Source organism: Pelmatolapia mariae, linkage group LG12 (assembly GCF_036321145.2).
Source record: "Pelmatolapia mariae isolate MD_Pm_ZW linkage group LG12, Pm_UMD_F_2, whole genome shotgun sequence".
Classification (NCBI taxonomy): domain Eukaryota; kingdom Metazoa; phylum Chordata; class Actinopteri; order Cichliformes; family Cichlidae; genus Pelmatolapia; species Pelmatolapia mariae.
The window spans coordinates 24,536,623-24,558,688 of record NC_086237.1 but is presented as its reverse complement, the minus strand read 5'-3'; the positions used below and the strand labels follow the sequence as shown (position 1 = coordinate 24,558,688).

The 22,066-nt window shown below is 43.9% G+C and overlaps 1 protein-coding gene across 1 annotated transcript; it reads right to left on the bottom strand.

Annotated features, from left to right (window-relative positions):
- Positions 1-6,745: 6,745 nt before the first annotated feature.
- On the bottom strand, positions 6,746-21,663 carry LOC134638286 (beta-1,3-galactosyl-O-glycosyl-glycoprotein beta-1,6-N-acetylglucosaminyltransferase 3-like). The gene is made up of 3 exons (XM_063488803.1): positions 21,356-21,663; positions 21,157-21,250; positions 6,746-6,886 (listed from the first exon to the last, which is right to left on the bottom strand). The coding sequence occupies exons 1-3, from the start codon at positions 21,661-21,663 to the stop codon at positions 6,746-6,748; spliced, it is 543 nt and encodes a 180-aa protein (XP_063344873.1).
- Between the last annotated feature and the right edge of the window lie 403 nt (positions 21,664-22,066).

The following is a 22,066-nucleotide window of genomic DNA, read 5'->3' as shown; positions in this document are numbered from 1 at the left end:
AATCATAATTAGAGGTAAACTGTCTAAATCTGAACTAATCAGCCATCGGCAGCAGCTCTCCTCTTGAAAGAAATGGTGTGATTACATTAGAAAATGTTTTTACTTGTTTTAAAGAGTATCAAAAACTCTGGACTCCTGTCAGAGCACTTAGGTTTGCAAAGCAGAAGATTTAGTTACTGTTATGTATAGTTTATTTTTGTACATCCTGTACAGCACTTCGTTTAACTAAGGCTGTTTAAAGTTGTTTAACATGTCCTATAAGTTAACCTTGACTTGACTTAAATCTAAATTCTTCTTTTAGTTAATTTTCAAAACTAAATCTGTGAGCTGATATTCAACATTTCCATTTTAAAAGTTTGATAAAAGTGTATTTAATTTAATCTGCAGCAAAACTGAAAAATCATGGATTTAGAACAACAACCAACATTAAACTTTAAATTCAATAGTTTTAGGCAACATACAAAAGGAAAAGGAAAATGGGGAATACTTCCTACCTGGGATTTTTCTTGTCACAGACAATCCTTTTTATGTTATCATAGTTTGCTCTAGCACTCCTTCTAAGTTTTCCCATGTGTCAAGCGTGCCTGGCACCTTTTGGTTCTTCAGGTCTAAAAGGAGCCCACAGGTGAGACACCTGTCAACTGAAGACTTCCTGTCAGCCTGTTTCAGAGTAAAAATGTTTTAAACAGACAAATCTTTTCCACACTTCAGGATCTGTAGCCATCAAAAAAGTGTGTTAAATAACCACATACTGAGGAGGAAACTTATCTATCATGCAGGAATAAGTATACAACTATTAATTGAAATGGCATGCTTTTATTCTGAAAAGATAAGCTTTAGCACCAGATGGTTCCTCTCTCCATGCATAAAGAAATGCCACTGTCATCACACAGTAAATACATCTGAAAACAGGACAAAAGAATTGTATGACTCTAACCTGTTTCTATTATAAACCTAAATATTTTATACCTTTATTTTTAATCCATCCACCAATCCATCCACTTCATTTTTAACCGCTTATTCAGCTTGGAGTCACAACAGGAGGGGAGCTTATCTGTTATAGAGGAGGTAGATGAGTCCATCAAAGACCATGTTACCTTCCTGTTACTAAAAATAATATCAATTTGAATTTATGTAATGTGCATGTAAAGCAGCACTATACAGTAGATAAGGGGAATCTCTTAACAATGTAAAACTGGCTGAACTGGTTTTTTTCATATCGGTGCATACAAAATCAGTTAACAACAGCCAAACATTATGTTATGTTACTAAGTTTTCCACTTTATGCAAAGTTTACAGAGTACTACTAATATTGTCATTACTATTGCTGGGGGGTGAAATTGTAGATCCTTAATATATCTTTTTCTATGATCTATACATTGTGTGTATTTTGCAATTTAAATGTATTTTCATATTAAAATGTTGAATCTAAATTTAAAAATATATATATATTATTTTATAATAAATACCAGACATCATACTGTTTACATTTTAAATTGCAGATTACAAAACTGTTCTACAAGGGCCCTGGTTTGTTAAAGGACAGGTCCTGAGTCACCCTCTTGTGGTTTGTTTCATTCAGCAAAGGATGGTGACGAAACTCCCAGACCTCTAAAGTGATTGGTTTGAATTTTAAAACAACTAACATTGTGGCTGTGCACATATGAATATTGTCAGAGGGAAAGTACTCAAGAAATGAGACAAGTAAAAGGTGTCAATACAAACCGAAAATAACAGTAGCTAATGTTTGGTGATTTAATAAATAATGTGCTTGGGAAAGACACTGAGGAGCTGGAAGAGACAGGGGAGGATGGATGGGGGAACAGTTAGTGTTATAATATATTATTATATTATTATATAGCAATATATTACTACTATATATATTACCATATTATAACTCATTATAATATCTATAGTGTATTTTTAATGTGTGTTTTAGATCTGGGGGTAGAATTGCTTATGGACTGCTTATTTAGGAACAGCCAGAACATCTTCTCTTTCTTGCTGGCTCCATGTCTTCCATTATTTTGAACACTGGTTCCCCATAAATTAGCATAAATCCCACCTATGATTCACTTCCTTTTAAACCACTGAATTAGCGACATACCAAATGAAGCTTCGATAGTCACTGATCACGTGACTCTTCAGCTTCAAATGGACCATCATTATCAGTTGGTTTCTGGAGTCAATTTTCTTGCTATGGTTAGTTTATTAGTTTCAGCGTTTGTTTGTTTTTATTATTATTGTATGAAGGGAACATGTCAGAGGCAAGACTTTGGAAATCAGCACAGGTAATGTTTAGAAGTGGGCAACAAAATGGCCTCAGTACAAGTAAGAAATGAGTCCTAATAGTGACCAGTAGAAAACCACCACACTCAGTGAAAGTAGGATACACAGAATTTATTTTTCTTTTGAAGCAGACTGGTGGGCTGAAGTCGTAGTTCTGGCCTGCAATCCAGGGCCCAAGGCCACCACAATCAGATTTATTGGCCTTGTTACAAAAAAGAAAAGGCGGTCACTCAGAAGAACAAGCAGTCAATCACATATTAGTCTTGCATCTTCCCAAGAAAGGCTTTGCACCCACCTTGATACACCTTGTGTTATTAGGAAGTGAGTTTTCACTCCAAATCCTGGGAATACAAGTCTCAAGCTCTTCATGTCCAGGTCTTGAGTAATTTCTTCCACGTGGTCATCTCCTAATTACAGAGCAGGCTTTTCCTGCTTAAACTAATGCACAGGTCCAGCAAACCATCGGTTTCCAGTCCAGTCTTTTGTAACCATAAATCCGCATAAATCCTATTTAAATCCTTCCGCTAAAATTGAATTAAACGTCATTTAACTTTAATAACCTTGCCGAGAGGACAGTGGACTTTTTAACCAGAATATCAGAAGATGCCTGAGAAATAGAGAGAAAGTATACTGGCAGTGATTTTCAAGAACCATGATCATCTGAACAGCTGTAGTAAATACAGAGGGAAAAAGTTGATGTGTCATACCATGAAGCTGTGGGAAAAGGTTTTTGAAACTAGGTTAAGAAGAGAGGTGACCATCAGTGAGCGACAGTATGGCTCCATGCTGAGAAAGAACAGTACAGACGTGATGTTTGCTCTGAGAGTGTTGTGGTGAAGTACATAGTAGGTTAGAAGGAATGGCACTGTGTCTGTGTTGATCGAAAGAAAGCATATGGTGTCAAGAGAGGAACTGTGGTACTGCAGGGGGAACTCAGGAGTGGCAGAGAAATAAATGAGGATGGCAAAGGACACTTTGAGTTGATCCTTCCCAATACAGTATTGCACATAATACCCACAAGACGGGTGGGTTTTTTTTTTCTTTTTTCTTTTTTTCATTACATGGTGAAGTGTTTGTTGTTTGTCAAATAAATGGGTACAACAACACCTGATCCATGGCTATCATTTAGGCATAGGTGCATATGATGACTCCGCTCAAAATGATTGAACTAAAATACATCATTAACATCATTAAGACCCGAACTCTTCCACGGCATGCATTTTTAATTTCATAATTTGGGCATATTGGGGCCTGATGAATGTAAAAACAAAGAATTACCAGATTTTTTTACCTTATTTTTGTTTTTAAGAAAAATGAGAGCCACATATGAGGATATTCGTTTAAAATTTTGATAGAACAATAGCAGTATAATGTCCTCGTAAGTGGATATCAGGCTCTTGTAGAGCAAAATTGAGTATTTTGGTCTAAATAACCCAAAATGTGATGTCCACATATGTAGACGCCAGGTCCTAGGAGGTTAAGTAATTAGTTAGATGTGACACTAATTAATTAGAATTGGAAATAAATTTATAAATAAGTACTTTAATAAATGTTTCAAATTGATTGAACTGAACTTGAATTCGTTGAATTCAAAGAAGAATTAAAAGTCACCATCAGCCCAGTGTTCATAAGCACAACCACTGCCCCATCTTTAAAAAACATTCCAACCGTTTTAAAATAAACATCTCATATCCAATTAGATTTAATTAATCACTGACTGAAATAATTTTGTTGTTTGTTTGTTTTATATTGATATACCTTAATTACCTTTATCCACACTTTATTCAAAAACAGATTAGAGGATGTAATGAACCACACAAAATCAAATTAAGGTGTTTTTTTATGTTCTAGGATGTGATTTTTTCCATACTAGCACTGTTGTAAGACAGCCAAGAGGCCACAGCAACCTCACAGGAGGATCTAGTTTAAAGACATTTATTGAAGTATTTTCAAATGAAATTATGTCGCAGTAGGTAAACAACATTGAGTATACATCAAGTATTTGTCTTAATACATGTAGTCCTAAAATGAGTCGAAACTTGAATTCAGCATGTTATTTCCATTAGTGCTTCAACATGTATTAAATCCTGTATACCGTTCACATATACAAAAAAAACTTTGACCACTAGAACAGACAATAGAACAGCCAACCTGGTTCTGAAATAGTTTTCAAAGGTCAATGTGGTTGCTCCTTTTACAACAAGGATTGACATTATGTCACTATCTCATTTAGCACCTCAGTCAATCTTTATATCAAGTTTTTACAAGGCTGTCACCCTTTGTTTCACTGTGAGAATTAAGTAGCAGAGTTCATCTGTAGCAGAAGTTGTTTCATTGCTTTATTGATTTATATAGCAATCTTCAAAGGATAAAAACCACAAAATGCTTGACAATAATATAAAACAGATATACATAACACAGCACAACTGAACATACAGCACAAATGTAGTTAAAAGCCAGTCTAAATAAATGAGTCTTAAGCTGCTGTTCTAAAAGATCAGAAATGTAGGCAGGAGCGTCACGATTCAGAGCTTTAAAAGTCAGTACAAAGATTTTAAAATGAATTCTAAAATGTTTCATGCTTTTACTTTGAAATAACTGTGACACACACACACACAAACAAAAGAATAGGACAGGACACAGGAGATGGCTGGGCCTCCCTAAGCCTGTTTCTATTTCTTCCTGTTGAAAAGGAGTTTTTCCTTCCTGGTGTTGCCAGTGCTTGCTTATAGAGGGTTGTCTTACAAATTTTGCAACTGTTGTGGTAATGCTATGTAAATAAAACTGAATGTAATTGAACAGAATATCTCGATACTGTACATATTTCCTGTTTGTATCTATGCAAGCTACACAGGCACATAGTACAGAGTATTTTTGGTCACATGTACTGAGGTGAGTTAGGCTTATGTTTAGGGCTGTAGTTTTTCTGGATTTAAATAATTCACCCAGCCTTTTTTTCTACATAGACTGCAATCAACTTTCTTGCGAGTTTTCTTTGTGTTTTTCCCTTAACTATAATCACAGCCAAAACCCAAATAATTTTGAATAGCACTAATAAACTAAATGGATTAAAATATTTTCTCAGGTGGAATGCTTAAATTAGTTTTTGGGGATTTGGGTTATGAACCTTTCACATCCCATGGTAAAATGGCAATGATAGTCTGCTTATATATAAATATACCTAATGGCATTTTAATTTAAAATGAACATTGAAAGAATCTGTTTATAGTTAGGTTAGGTTTATAGTTTTTTAATATTCTTTTATAATAGATAATAAACACCTAAACTCACTCACTCAATGCCTTGTGTCTCAGATATTTCTCCAAGCAGTAGATAGCAATGGGATCTCTGTCTGCATCAAACTTATTGGCAAAAAGGTGATGCTGTTCAATCAACCACTGCAGGTCTCCAGCACCATACACACATATTGATCTGCAGTGTTGGGAAGGTTACTTTTAAAATGTATTCCATTACAGAATACCGAATACATGCCCCAAAATGTATTCTGTAACGTATTCCGTTACGTTACTCAATGAGGGTAACGTATTCTGAATACTTTGGATTACTTAATATATTATCATGCTGTTTAAAACTACGTGAATGTACTATTGCTGTGATTTATTACTGTTACTGAAGGTCCGCGGCTCCGAACCATAGTAAAGGGACATCTGGCTAATACGGTGGGTTCCGTGTCGGGCTGGTAGCTGAAAACTAGCTTTACTTTGTTGTCTGGGTCAACTTTGCTAGCGAGAGACAGAGAGAGGCGTTGAAAGGCTGCTCCAACGGAACTTATTTTTTCCGGAGGAAAACACGAACACAGCGTACAATCGAGTCTTAATAGCTTACTTACAGCTGGGCTCGTCAGGCACTCTTCTTGGCTGCAGTGGTTATTATTATATTTACATGCTTCCAGCTCCCGTTTTTGCCCCGTGACAGCTCGGACTTTTCCTTTCTCTCCCTCCCTCGCTCACAGACACATAACGTGTATGGCAGTCCATTCTAGCTGCAGCACGGACTACACTGCCCATGAGGCTACATTCTTTAGGGCCATGCCTGTAGCATTCTGCCTTTTAGCTTAGCACAACAACAACAACAAAAAAGCGCTCTCTCACCCAGGAAACACGCAGAGAGAGAGAGCGTCACCCTGTAACCATGGCAACCGTAACGCTGCCGCCTGGAACAACAGAACGTAGCTGTCAAACAAACCCAAACAGTCCTGACCCGCGACAATATGAAACAGGAAAGTACCGCCGTGTAATCCATTTATTTCAACAAAGTAACTGTATTCTGAATACCACCTTTTTAAACGGTAACTGTAACGGAATACAGTTACTCATATTTTGTATTCTAAATACGTAACGGCGGTACATGTATTCCGTTACTCCCCAACACTGTTGATCTGACGTGGTGACCTTTACACTCTGGGTACACTGCTTGCAAGGAACCCTCTGACCCCTCATGCCAACACATTTGGGAAACAGGAAGTAATGGCCTTGATGGCAGCAAAGACTGAGGACGGTGCTTTTTTGTCCACATGGATACAATAAATATTTTGAGGTGCGTAGATAGCTCGCAGTAGTCGCTCAAAGTTCTGCACCTAAAGATAAAAAAGATTTAATTCACTTTGTAAATTGTTTTTGCTGATACTCTTCAAAAGTAGTACTTTAGATAATAACATTATCGACATAAATGACATATTTAGAACACCCCAATTTTTCCAGTTTTTTTTATTGTAAATTATGCTCACAAGGGTGTGGTACCACAGTATGCTCAACCCCTGCTTTTATGCAAACAGAGTGGGGGCAGTTCACAGTTACCTTTTTTCAAGTCATTGGACTTGAATGACTTCAATTGCAATAAATGATTGGAAAAATTGGGGTGTAATGTATATTGTATATAAAAAAAACACCCAGCACGCCTCTGCGGGCGGTTTATCCTTCAAGCTCGGGTCCTCTATCAGAGGCCTGGGAGCTTGAGGGTCCTGCGCAGTATCTTAGCTGTTCCCAGGACTGCGCTCTTCTGGACAGAGATCTCCGATGTTGTTCCCGGGATCTGCTGGAGCCACTCGCCTAGCTTGGGAGTCACCGCACCTAGTGCTCCGATTACCACGGGGACCACTGTTACCTTCACCCTCCACATCCTCTCGAGCGCTTCTCTGAGCCCTTGGTATTTCTCGAGCTTCTCATGTTCCTTCTTTCTGATGTTGCTGTCATTCGGAACCGCTACATCGATCACTACGGCCGTCTTCTTCTGTTTGTCTACCACCACTATGTCCGGTTGGTTAGCCACCACCATTTTGTCCGTCTGTATCTGGAAGTCCCACAGGATCTTAGCTCGGTCATTCTCCACCACCCTTGGGGGCGTCTCCCATTTTGACCTCGGAACTTCCAGACCATATTCGGCACAGATGTTTCTGTATACTATGCCGGCCACTTGGTTATGGCGTTCCATGTATGCCCTGCCTGCTAGCATCTTGCACCCTGCTGTTATGTGCTGGATTGTCTCAGGGGCATCTTTGCACAACCTGCACCTGGGGTCTTGCCTGGTGTGATAGACCCCAGCCTCTATGGATCTTGTACTATATATATATATATATATATATACATATATATATATATATCTACATATATATATATACCAAAGAGCTCTTTCGGTTTACTTGTCGGCAAGGGAAGGGTCGAGGTGAGTAGTGTTGCCACTCGCCCATCCAAGCAACAACTTGCCTCTTTTTATTGACAGCGGTTACACACAGTTCAGTTAACCACGTGACAGTTTTAAGGCAAGCATGTGTAAGCTTGTCTGTGTGTATATGCATGTGTGTGGGTGTGTGTTTTAGACACTACCTGACACCATATGGCGTGACCCTTCAACAACATCTCAGTTCACTACATTTAGGCATGACCATTTAACGCCCCAACATGTACAAAAGCAGAAGTAAGCAGTCCTGAAAAACAGGAACTTGTGTTTTCTTGTGTGCAATGGAAAATTATAGCAATGACAATATATATATATGCTTTTCATGCACAATTTGAACTGTTGGCCAGGGCTGGTGCGTGGTCTGCTGAAGAGATATCCCTGCAGCTAGCTATATGCCTTACTGGCGATGCCCTGTCTGGCTTACTGCTTTTGAGCCCAGAGGGCAGGGGGGATTATGATGCTCTGAAGAGGCGATTTGGTTCTTGCTTTGCTCCGAGCCTGCTGCGCTCCGAACTGTGCATCCGCCGACGACGACTGGGGGAGTCCATTAGGGACCTGGCTAATGACATTGAGGGGCTGGTCCACCGCCCCTATGCCCACATGCCCCTCACCATCCGGGGTGAATTAGCTTGAGACCACTTCCTCCAGTCCCTGCTTCCAGACGAGCTGCGGATCCAGACACTGTTAGCTCATCCTAAGTCCCTTCAGGAGGCCCTTGAGCTGGCTACAGAGAGAGAGTTACTGTGTGCTGGGGCTGCTAAACCCCTGACTGAGAAGACTGGGCCACTGCAGACGGGGGCTACAGGTGGGAATGCAACGGCTGCCGCTGAACCCGCATGGGCAGAGGGTTTGACCCAATTGGTGAGAGCTGTCACGCTGCGTGGGAAACAAAGGCCAAGATGGGGGCTGAGGGTCTGCTGGGGATGTGGACGGCCAGGCCACCCTGCCCGAGACTGTCCCCACGCCCACAGGGATCAGGGAAACGACATGGGACGCATAACCAGGACGATGCAGGACCCTGGGACTGTGTCCCAACCTTCTGATCCTGGAGGAACAACCCAGCTCAGGGACCATGGGGGGTGCACAGCACCCCTGCGGAGCTGTGGATGGACAGGAGGAAGTAGTGTGCAGGGTACAACTACCCCCAAGGGGACGGAGGGTCGCCCTGCACAGACGACCCTATCGGGGTGCGGCCACTTCACTGGGACAGCAGGGTGGGCCATGGACAGACCTGGACTCCACCCCGTACATGGTGATTTACTGAGTGACCTTAAATGTGTAGTAGTCTAGAGGCCGTTTGGCCTGTCAATCAGATCAGCTACCACTGACAGAGACTCTGGAGGACAGCATGTGTGTGGTTGGCTGAGAGTGTTTGGGGGGCAGGTGTTAGAGAATGTTATTGTGGGTGTGTGCGGAGAAAAGGGAGCACTAGTTAGGGGTTTGTTTTGATTCTAGAGAGCGCGTTTTTTGCCTGTTGTTTTAGCATTGATTACGGCCCACAGTAGCCTGTGTTATTATCCTTAATAAACACCAGTAACCGGAATACAGATCGTCTCTGTCTTCTGTCAGAGGGACGTTACAATATATATATGGGCAGTCTATCCTTCAAGCTCGGGTCCTCTGGGAGCTTGAGGGTCTTGCGCAGTATTTTAGCTGTTCCTAGGACTGCGCTCTTCTGGACAGAGATCTCCGATGTTGTTCCTGGGATCTACTGGAGCCACTCGCCTAGCTTGGGAGTGACCGCACCTAGTGCTCCAATTACCACTGGGACCAATGTTACCTTCACCCTCCACATTTTCTCAAGCTCTTCTGTGAGCCCTTGGTATTTCTCGAGCTTCTCGTGTTCCTTCTTTCTGATATTGCTGTCATTCAGAACCGCTACATCTATCACTACGGCCGTCTTCTTCTGTTTGTCTACCACCACTATGTCCGGTTGGTTAGCCACCACCATTTTGTCCGTCTGTATCTGGAAGTCCCACAGGATCTTAGCTCGGTCATTCTCCACCACCCTTCTGGGCATCTCCCATTTTGACCTTGGGACTTCCAGATTATACTTGGCACAGATGTTCCTGTATACTATGCCAGCCACTTGGTTATGGCGTTCCATGTATGCCTTGCCTGCTAGCATCTTGCACCCTGCTGTTATGTGCTGGATTGTCTCAGGGGCATCTTTACACAACCTGTGCCTGGGGTCTTGCCTGGTGTGATAGCCTCTATGGATCTTGTGCTCAGAGCTTGTTCCTGTGCTCCCATGATTAGTGCCTCTGTGCTGTCTTTCAGTCCAGCTTTGTTCAAAGTTCAAGGTTCTTTATTCATCACATGCATAGTTATACAAGTATAACGCACAGTGAAATGTAACCTGACACGTTCCTTGACTTATGCAAAAGGGGGGGGAGAGAGGAAGAACATTATATATTATATACACTAGGTGAATGTCCAGTAGTAGCATTGTATGCAGCAAGCAGGTGAATTCTGTACATTAAGTGAATTAAATAAGAATAGACAATCTGAACATTTTACAAAATAGACAATTTGAACATATTTAAAATTAAAGGAATTTGAAATGTACATTGTGCCGGTGGGTTTAGAGTGTCTAGAAGGTTAGGGCAACGGATGGCTTGGGGATAGAAGCTCCTCTTGAGTCTCTCTGTCCTTGCCCGGATGATGCAGAACCTTCTGCCGGATTGCAGAATATGGAACAGTTTGCTGCCAGGATGGGATGGGTCCTTCAGTATCTGCGCTGCTCTAGTCTGGCATCTCCTGGTGTAGGTGTCCTGAAGCGGGGGGAGAGCAATGCTGCAGCAGCATTCTGCTGTACGGATCACTCTCTGAAGAGCTTTTTGGTCCTTAACACAGCCGTTCCCAAACCAGGATGTGATGTTCTGTGTGAGATGCTCTCCACAGCGCCTGTATAGAAAATCCTGAGGATCTCTGGAGAGACCCTGAACTTCCTCAGTTGTCGTAGGTGGTACAGGCGCTGCCTAGCCTTTTTGGTCTGGACCTGAATGTGAGCAGACCACGTCAGGTCTGAGGAGATGTGGACACCGAGATACTTGAAGGACTGCACCCTCTCCACTGGAGCTCCATTGATGATAATGGGCTTTTAGTCTCTGTGCTGACTGCTTCTGAAGTCCACCACCAGCTCCTTGCTTTTGCCAACGTTCAGCTGGAGATGGTTATCCTGGCACCATGATGCCAGATTCTTCGCTTCATCCATGTAGGCCGTCTCATTGTTGTTGGAGATGGCACCCATCACCACTGTGTCGTCAGCAAACTTCACAATGGTGTTGGAGCCGTGGCTGGCCACACAGTCTGAAGTGTAGAGGGAGTAGAGCAGTGGCAAGGGAACACATCCCTGTGGTCCTCCTGTGTTGATGGTGATGCTGTTAGAGACGCATCTACCCACCCTCACCACCTGAGTTCTGCCAGTGAGGAAGTCCAACACCCATGCACAGATGGCTGTTGAGTCCCAGATCCCTCAGCTTTGTGAACAGTTTGCTGGGCACTATTGTGTTAAAAGCTGAACTGTAATCAACAAACAGCATTCTCACATAGTTACCCTGTATCTTGTCCACGTGGCTGAGGATGGTGTGCAGGACGTGGGCGATGGCGCCCTCTGTTGGATCTGTTGGGTCGGTAGGCGAACTGGAGCGAATCTGTGGTGTCTGGGATGGAGGAGGAGATGATGTTCTTCAGCAGCCTCTCGAACACCTTCATTACTACCGAGGTCAGTGCAACTGGCCGGTAATCATTCAGGGATGAGGGTTTGCTGTTCTTGCCTTCTGGTAGTTCGATCCCCTCAGTTCTGACTACCTTCCTTCTCTTTGTGATTATCCGACTACACTTCTCCAGTCCAAATGACATTCCGATGTCATTGCTGTATATCGTGGTGGTGTGGATCAATGAATCGATGTCTCGTTCACGCCTGGCATACAGCTTGATTTCATCCATGTACAGGAGGTGGCTGACAACTGCTCCATTCCATAGTCGGTATCCGTAGCCAGTCTTGTCAATGATCTCACTGAGGGGATTCAGGCAGATGCAGAACAGCAGTGGGGACAGAGCATCACCTTGGTAGATCCCTCACTTGATGTTGACTTGTGCTATGGGCTTGAAGTTGGCCTCTAGTGTTGTCCACCGCATCCCCATTGAGTTCCTCATGAAGGCTCTTAGGATCCTGTTAATCTTGTATAGTTCTAGGCATTCAAGGATCCAGGTGTGGGGCATTGAGTCGTAGGCCTTCTTGTAATCAATCCAGCAGTGCACAGGTTGGTCAGCTTAGTCTTGCAGTCTCGGCTGACTGCTCGGTCTACTAGTAGCGGGTTTTTTGCGCCTCTGGTATTCTTACCCAACCCACCATGTGCCTGTTCATCTTAGCCGCTATGATGCCTGACAGGAGCTTCCATGTGGTGCTGAGGCAGGTTATTGGTTGGTAGTTAGAGGGGATCGGTCCTTTCTGGTGGTCCTTGAGGATCAGGACTGTCCGGCCTTTGAGTAGCCATTCTGGGTGTCTCTCATCAACTAGCAGCTTGTTCATTTGTGCTGCCAGGCGTTCGTTGAGTGCAGTCAGCTTCTTCAGCCAGTAGGCGTGAACCATGTCGGGGCCTGGTGCTGTCCAACTCTTCAAACTGGAGACCCTTTCTTGGATGTCTGCCACTGTGATGGTTACTGGACCATGTTCAGAGAGGTTGCTGTGGTCTGCCCTCAGATCCACTAGCCACTGAGCATTGCTGTTATGGGTTGCGTCCTTCTCCCATATGCTCTTCCAGTATTGCTCCGTCTCCAGCCTTGGTGGTGCTGTTCTCATATTGTTCCCCTGCCACTGAGAGTAGACCTTGGCTGGTTCTGTGGAGAACAACTGGTCTATTCTCCTGCCTTCGATCTCTCTAGTGTACCTCTTCAAGCAGCTGGCCAAGGCTGTGAGTCATTGCTTGGCAGTTTCCAAGGCCTCAGGCATAGACAATTTGCTGTACTTCTTAGGCACCTTCTTCATCGAACCTTTCTGCAGCTCCAATAGTTGGCTAACCTCCCTCCTTGCTATCTTGATCTTAGCCTCTAGCCTCCTTCTCCATGGAGGGTACTGCTCCTTGTGGCTGTTCAACTTGTAGCCAAGCATCTCACTGATCACTGTTGCCGTGGTGTAGATCAGTTTGTTAGTCTCGGTAATGGTGGCTGTAGGTATTGTCCGTCGTGCTGCATTAACATCATCTAGCAGACCTTCTGAGGGTACTTCACATAGTATTGGTAATCGGCTATGGGGGATCCAGGTTTCAAGCTTGGCCATGATCCTTCTTTTATCACACTTGGGACTTGGTACCCAATCTCGGGTGGGGGTGATGATATCACCCCCCTGACCTGACGTCCTGGCTACCTCTTGCCGTAGCATTTGTGATGTACCTTGTCAATCTCTCGCTGTGAGAACAGTCCCTTCTTTTGAATGTTGGAACACTGAGCTACTAGTTGTTTTGCCGTCATTGTGGATGTTGGGTATCGAAGATTCCATAGGTCCGAGCCGGCATGCCTTCATATTTATCTGTCTCACTCATGTCTGCGGTAGGCCCGCTTAGCATGGGCTGTCTAGCCTTAGGACCCTTACTGTATACAGACACCCCGGGCGGGAATCGAACTTGCGATCCTGATGGTGGTGATGGTGATGAGCCCCATCAGAGTGGTGTCATCTGCAAATTTGATGATGATGTTGCAGGGATACGTGGGGGTGCAGTCACTGGTGTAGATGTTGTATATGAGAGGACTCAGCACATAGAGAAGATGACAGATGAGTAGGACAAAAAATGCAGATAGAACAACTGACTATATCACAGGATGAGGGCAATTATTGGTGAATTATTGGTATGTAGAGAGAGCAGTGGCAGCCAAAACGCTCCAGCGTCCACTCCCTCCGGGTTCAATAACAAGAACTGGAGTTTGTGTATGTGGTGGAATTAAGGCACGACGGGACAACAGATCCGTGTTTTGAGCCATCTTTATTTAACATTTACATCACACCACCACAACAACCCTCTCAACCCTGCTTCCCCGTGATCTGCAGATGCCGTGCAGGTGCGTCTGCATGGCATCCCAGACCACGCCCCACCACACACCATCGCCCGTCTGAGGCCAGGGAGCCATCCGGCCATCCAGGGAGCCATCCAGCCAAACGTACTCCCCCCCCCCCCCCGGCCTATAGCGGCGACACTGGTTCGGGGGTCAGCCACCTGGCGAACCGGCACATCCGTGCAGGCACAGCCGTGAGCCCCTGCTCACTGCAGGCTGGCCTGGCGTCCGTTGTCCCGGGACAGCCCGCGTCTCGCTCTCGGCCCCAGGTCGCGCAGGTCCCCCTGACACCGGGACCTCCATCTCCCCGCGTGGCTCCTCTATCGTCTCCGGCTGGAGCAGCTGCTCCACTGCTCCCGGCTGGACAGGACCCTCGTGCACCTCCTCCCTCTCTGGCTGGAGCGGCTCCTCTACCGCTCTATGCAGCAGCTCCTCACCCAGCAGGCACGGACCCCCTCGCACCGCGTCCACCTCCAGCTGGAGCACCTCCTTCACCGCTCCCGGCTGAAGCAGCCCTTCCCGCAGCGGCTCCTCTACCTCCGGCAGGTGTAGACCCTCGCGTGCCTCGTCAGCTGCCTCCAACTGGAGCGGCTCCTCCACCACTCCCGGCAGGAGCAGCCCTTCACCCGGCTGCTCTCCCTCCTCTGGCCGGCGCGGACCGCTGCGCCCCTCATCTACCACCTCCAGCTGCTGAAGTGCCTCACGCGGCTCCTCCACTGCTTCACCTCCGTCGGGCCACCCCTGTGGGGGTGGCGCCCAGGCCCAGAGCAGTGCCGCCAGATCCCCAATCCTTTTCAGGTGGCGCTCGGTCTGGTCCCGCAGCTCTTCCTGTTGGCGACGCACCTCTGCCGCCTGCTCCCACTGGATAGCCGCCATGTCAGTCATCATCTGGGACAGCTCCTCCCTTCCCTGGCTCTGTTGTGGGCCCGTCGTGCCGCCTCCTGGGTTTCGGCACCAGTGTGGTGGAATTAAGGCACGACGGGACCACAGATCCGTGTTTTGAGCCATCTTTATTTGATTGATTGATTGATTGATTATACTTTATTCATCCCGAGGGAAATGGCTCATTTACATCACACCACCACAACCACCCTCTCTACCCTGCTTCCCTGTGATTTAACACTGTGGGCGTGATCTGCAGATGCCGTGCAGGTGCGTCCGCACGGCATCCCAGACCATGCCCCACCACAGTGTAGATGCACAAACCTCCTCTTCTGCTTTTCCCCACTATAGCTAGAGACAAAAAACTGAAGCCATACTGGCTCGGACGTCACCCAGATTTACAAAGTCCCCACCAGGACACAATGATGACAAGTAGGCAACTGGAATAAGACAAGCTACCCCATGGGAGGGGGTTACCCTTTGGAATCTTCGATACCTGGCATCGAAACTGACATCAAAACAACTAGTAGCTTAGTGTTCCAATATTCTGAAGAAGGAACTGCTCTCATGGCTAGAGATTGATGAGGTACAACACAAATGCTATGGCAAGGGGAGCCAGTACAACAGGTCGGGGGGGGGGGGGTGATATCATCACCCCCACCCGAGATTGGGTAACAAGCCAAAAGTGCAATTGTCGAGATCCTCACCCGATCTCTTCAATCCTTTTGCTTCTCAGCTGAAATAAAACTCTTCACTCAGTACACACTTGTGAGGTTTCTTTATTGAACCACTGCACAGTGGTAGATCATGCAACACCAAAGCAGATCTGAGGGGCAATCCCCCAGTCATATAGTTATATACTTTTATCTCGTCCTTGAGGGTTTGCCCTCCCCCCCTCAATTTCACAACATGTTGTAAAACACTGGAGATTTCCTTTATATGGTAACAAAAGCAACTCATGCCCAGAATGATACAATACTGATGCTTGAGTGTGTGTGTGTGTGGGAGCACGGAGGGAGGTTAGCCAACTATCGGAGCTGCAGAAAGGTGTAATGAAGAAGGTGCCTAAGAAGTACAGTCAATACCTGAGGCCTTGGAAACTGCCAAGCAAAGACTCACAGCCTTGGCCAGCTGCACTCCATGAGCATCTGGTAGTACATGGTCTGTGTGAGCAGCTGAGTGTGGCCTGTCTGGATTCCTGCCTCCTGTCCTCACCTCAGGGCGGTTCTACCATCCTCTCACCCGGACAGTGCACCTGGAGTTATTTTTTGGCAATCAACGGAAGGTATTTATGGTCAGCTTCACCGATGCCTCACAGCCAGTTCATCAACCCACCTAACTTCGCCAGCCCGCTAGGCCATGACACCACCACTAAGATTCACCTTTTGAATTATGGACACAAACCCTCCCAGGATTTTCAGCCACACTCCTGGTAGTATCACCAACCACACTACCTGCCTGCCCTCCTGCCATCACCACCTGGAAAACTCAGGTCAGACTTTCTAAACACTCCTCTGCCACCCACCCTGACCTCTGTCTCCCCCTCCCAGCCTCAGCCTCCTCCTGCCCAAGTAAGCCACTCCATTTTAGTATCCACTATAACCTTGGGCCCAACTCATGCACCTACTAACACCTTTTCTCTCTCTCTCCCTCTAGTGCATGTCACACACTGGAAATCTATATTTATTTTGTATATTGGTTTTATTCTGATTTTTTGTGTTTATTTATGAGTTTAGTTTTTATTTGCATGATTTTATTCTGTTTGGATTGCATGTTTTTAGTGTGTTATTTGACATTGTTTTTAATCCACTGTGGACTCACTGGGCATGGGATAAATGAGTTGATAGGGATCACCTGCTGAGGTATGGGTGTGTCCAGAGGTGGCCTATCAGCTGTGTAAAGACCTTTTAAAAGCAGGCTAGCTGAGCAGTGGGAGGAGAGAGGCCCCAGATATGGGGAGGAATGTGTGAAGGCTAGGTGAAAAGAGGAACCCGCTGCCTGATCATGGGGGTGCAACACCTAATCTGGAGACGGATCAGCCAGCGTGACGTGGCGACCCAGTCCTGACAGCAAGGGAGTGCGACCTTGGAGTGATTTTTGACCAAGATATGTCCTTCAATGCACATATTAAACAAACATGTAAGACTGCTTTCTTCCATTTGCGCAACATCTCTAAAATTAGAAATATCCTGTCTCAGAGTGATGCTGAAAAACTTCCATGCATTTATTACTTCCAGGCTGGACGACTGTAATTCATTATTATCAGGATGTCCAAAAAACTCCCTGAAAAGCCTTCAGATAATCCAAAATGCTGCAGCAAGAGTACTGACAGGGACTAGAAAGAAAGAGCTTATTTCTTCTGTATTGGCTTCCCTTCATTGGCTTCCTGTTAAATCCAGAATTGAATTCAAAATCCTGCTCCTCACATACAAGGTCTTAAATAATCAGGCCCCATCTTATCTTAATGACCTTGTAGTACCATATCACCCTATTAGAGCACTTCGCTCTCACACTGCAGGCTTACTTGTTGTTCCTAGAGTATTTAAAAGTAGAATGGGAGGGAGAGCCTTCAGTTTTCAGGCCCCTCTTCTGTGGAACCAGCTTCCAGTTTACACTATCTCTACTTTTAAGAGTAGGCTTAAAACGTTCCTTTTTTGCTAAAGCATACAGTTAGGGCTGGACCAGGTGACCCTGAATCGTCCCTTAGTTATGCTGCAATAGACGTAGGCTGCCGGGGGATTCCCATGATGCATTGAGTTTTTCCTTTCCAGTCACCTTTCTCACTCACTATGTGTTAACAGACCTCTCTGCATTGAATCGTACCTGTTATTAATCTCTGTCTCTCTTCCACAGCATGTCTTTTTAGTCATAATAATAATATGTTATTGCTGGGGTATAAAACTGTACGGCATGATTCAGAGACATCTTTTCTGTGAAGACAGATGGCTGCTCTCACAGAGAGGTCCAGCCCTGTAAACCTGTAATTCCAACTGCCAAAGCCAATTAAGTCTTTCTAAACGACAGATATTTCTCCTGTACTTCCTTCAAAGAAGTTGAACACGACAAATTGCTGATCCCAATGTAATTTGGGGGGTTGGAAGAAAGGAGAAAAGGAATAGTGGAAAGGATGGCTGAAGAAGTTGCTGTCAATCGCCAGACTGGAGACAACTGATTCCACGTCACGCTCACAGAAGGCCTTCAAAGTACAGTTGAGCAGAGCCTGTGTTTTACCGAAACCTGCAAAATTGAACATAAACCAAATTTAAATGTGAGCGGTGAACGGTTGAAGTTCTCTCAGCCAAATTGATAGAGTGTTTATATGATATGGTAAATGTTTAATGCATAAAAGTTGGAATTACAAGTTCGGTAATAAAAGGAAAATAAAAAGGTTTAAATTTAACATTTAAATTAAGAGATTAAGGTTAAAATACATTGTTTAAGGATAAATTAAAATAAATTAAAGGATAGGTTATATTTGGTCAAGGAAGATCAAAGTTTTGATTTGCAGTGCTTTGTGTTGTTTCACTTTAAATTTGTTTCAAAGGAAAAAGGTGAAAGTTGAAACATAAATTGTTGGTTTTTGTATTTTATAATTTATTTTTTACATTTTATGTGGAGTGACCGGTCAGAGTGGGCACGCACCGTTTTGCGTAACTATTTTTAAATCTCTGTAGAACTGCAACCACATAAGCTAGCGCAACAGTTTTATTGCATATGAAACCAGAGGAGACGTACTTATATTTTATGCCATCAGTTTGTCCTAAGTCACAGTTTCCTTCCACATATGGCCTTGCAAAAATTTCGTAAAAAGGATTTGCAGCAACAAAAACAATATTCCAGAAAAACTCTTTGCCGATAGGAACTGCTGTTCATAACACTTCCTAGACGTCAGCGCGAACTATCGCGTGTCTGCCATTACCTGCCCGAAACCGGAAGTGACGTCATTTTCTCGGAAAATGTAGGTTTTTTAAACTTTCAGGCCCTTACAAGCCTATCCTTGTCCCCTTACAAGTCATGTTTGACTTTATGCTTTTCCGTATCGTTTCTGGGATGCTTAGAACTCAAATTGCACTGCTGGAAATAGTTTATTTTGATGCAAATGCTGGGTTTTTTTGCAAATTTCCATTATAATATTTATTTTCTTTGTTTTCCTGCAGTATCTAAAAATTGGTGTATCTCTGTTAAGAGATTTTATTGTTTTATTATACCTTTTTATAAAGCTTATGTTTTACTTCATTTAACACAGAAACTATGTGGAAATAACTGCTCTTGTATAACTGTTTGTGACCACTTTTATAGAAAAACAGGAAACGCCTAAGGAATTTGAAACTGGAAGATCACGCTGTAGTCACGAGGATGAAGACGTATAGTAGAATTAGTCTAAAGGGGAAGCACGCCGTTGCCCTTATAAGAGTTATGAAAGGGTGTATTGTGTGAACGAGTGTATAAATAAAGAAGGCGGACTACAGTTGGGTGTGAGTCTCCACTGAGTTCACCCATGTATATACATGTTTGAGTTGTGTCTTTCTTTGCTTACTGAAATGATTCTTTGACAATCTCAAAAATAAAACTATGAAGACACTCAAAATAAATTTCCTGTGGTGGGAAACTATTTTGTGCAACTTTTTTGTATTTACAGTTTTGAGGGATAAACCTCAAAACTGTAAGTCAGCCGAGGAAGATGAAAACCAGGAAGGCCACAGGTCAGGATGGAATCAGCTCCAGACTTTTGAGGGACTGTGCAGATCAACTCTGTGAGGTTATCACATACATCTTTAACCTTAATCTCAGTCTGGAGAGGGTCCCCATTCTGTGGAAGACCTCCTGCTTGGTGCCAGTCCCTAAGAGAACGCACCGCAAGGAGCCAAACCACTTCAGACCCGTTGCCCTGACTTCACACCTGATGACATCTGTGCTGAGTATGGCCTGGAAATCCCAAGGTCAAAAAGGGAAATGCCCCCTGGGGTGGTCGAGAATGACAGAGCAAAGATTCTCTGGGACTTCCAGATACAGATGGACAAAATGTTGATGGCTAACCAACCGGATATAGTTGTGGTGGACAAGGGGAGAAAGACAGCCGTAGTGATATATGTAGCGATACCGTTTGTGTGTGTGTGTGTGTGTGTGTGTGTGTGTGTGTGTGTGTATCCTGTGTTCAACTTGAGAGACAGTGTCCTTTCACCTGGTTAAGCAAAAGTCAACAGTCCTCCTGTGGAGGTGACCTTAAAGGATAGGAGTACATAGTCAAAACACAGTGCCATTGTCAAGGAGAATTGTTGTCCCGGCCAGCCTTTGGTAACCTTTTGTAGCTGCATGAAGGAGACGGTTGTTTGGGTTCGAACGAACAACTGCATTCCAATTTCGTAGTTGGTCTAATGTCTGTCACTGGTCGTCAGGTCTCTCAATTCCCATTCCAGAGCCATGAGCCTCTCCAAGATCTTATCCATATTGCGTTCAATAAACACAGTCTGAGTACTCACGGCTTGCCCATCGTCAATCATGTTGGCCAGCCTTGTGGGGTTTTGAACAGCTGTAACCGCTTTCTTTGTTCTTCGATAAGCCAGGTCCAAACCAGCTCTGATCAGCCTGAACTCTGTTATCATTGTCATCTCGTTCAATGCCCTCCATCAAGAGTGTGTCGCCAGGCACACGACGCAACCGACCATCGCGTATCCAACAGCAAACGTCTCTGCAGGACATTCGGGCTCTCCCGAGCCCAGGCTTCTTGTCTAGGATAGGGTGCCAATTTCGTTAAGGGACCACTTGATCAAATCCATAATTCTTTAGGTTTCAGAGAACAAGACTGAGATACTATCTGAGGGTTAGAGTTAGACGAGACCAGACAAGGACATAGAAGCCAAGCAGGAAAGATAAGGGAGGAAGAGGGGTGTCTGCCTCCGCTATGAGCCCATTCATAATAAAAAACTTCATTTAGAAACTGAAGCTGTTTCATTTTGTGTTAACTTGAGTTATTTTGGACCAATATTTAAATTTGTTTGATGATCTGGCCTCTTGCCCTGTGGTAGCTGGGATTGGCTACAGCAGGATGAGCAGAAGAGAATGGATGGATGGATAAATCTCAAACATTTAAGTGTGATAACCATACAAAAAAGGAAATCTTTTACATACAACTATGTAGAGAGAGATTTTTTTAAAAAATCAGTCTGAAGTTTAAGCATTCTTTAAATCCACTGACATAATTTTCAGTAAATTTTGATAATAGAAAATGCGTACCTTGTGATGGACAACCATAGAGTAAGCCAGAGGAAACTCCTCTACTTCCTTGCTTAACGGGAATGTTATGTATTTCCTGTTTATTTGGAATTTCCTGTAAATTCAGTTTTGAGGAAGTAATATTGTTTTTAAAGGCCATATATTTAAATCATGACTAAGTGTTAAAACCTGTTGAAACCTTGCTATTTAAAGTACAAACCTGCAGTCTTGGGTTGCATTGATGTAATACTCATCAGGAATCTGAATACTCTTCTGAAAGTCTTTGCTGATGGTCAATAATTTGGCTTGCTGCAATGCCTCCTTCTCTCCCTGCAGGATTGCTGAGCAGTTGCAAACTTTCTCTGGGCTCTCATCATCATTGGTATACTCTAGCCATTTATACCTGAGGATGTAGGCAGCACTTCTGCCTATTTTCAGTTGACTAAGTAGGGAAAGCATCCATAGCAATCCCAGTACAGCAATGAACTGCAAAAATCGTAGCTTCCAGACACGTTTTAAATATCGCATTATGTACAGTAAGAGGAGAATCGGAAATACAATAATATTAAAGCATGTGAGAGCTGCTAAAAATGTCTGTCAGACACCTCTCGCACCATAAAATAAAAATAATGATTAATGTTTGCTGATATGCAGATAACTTCCTTTCATGAAGGTATGCAAATCAGTCCATCCATTACTGCACCTGGAACCAAGAGATGATATTAGATAGTAGGAAAAAAACATACACAGACCCCACGTTTGCTTGCTGTTATTTTTTGAAAGCAGTGTCAATAGTTAAAAATTATCTATCTTTACCCATTTTAAACAATAGTACAATTAAACATAAAGCCATAAATAGATATACTTTAACTTTAAAGTTAAAGTTGCTTGTGTTGTTTTTCAAATTAAGATCAAAGATGGTTAAGAGTTT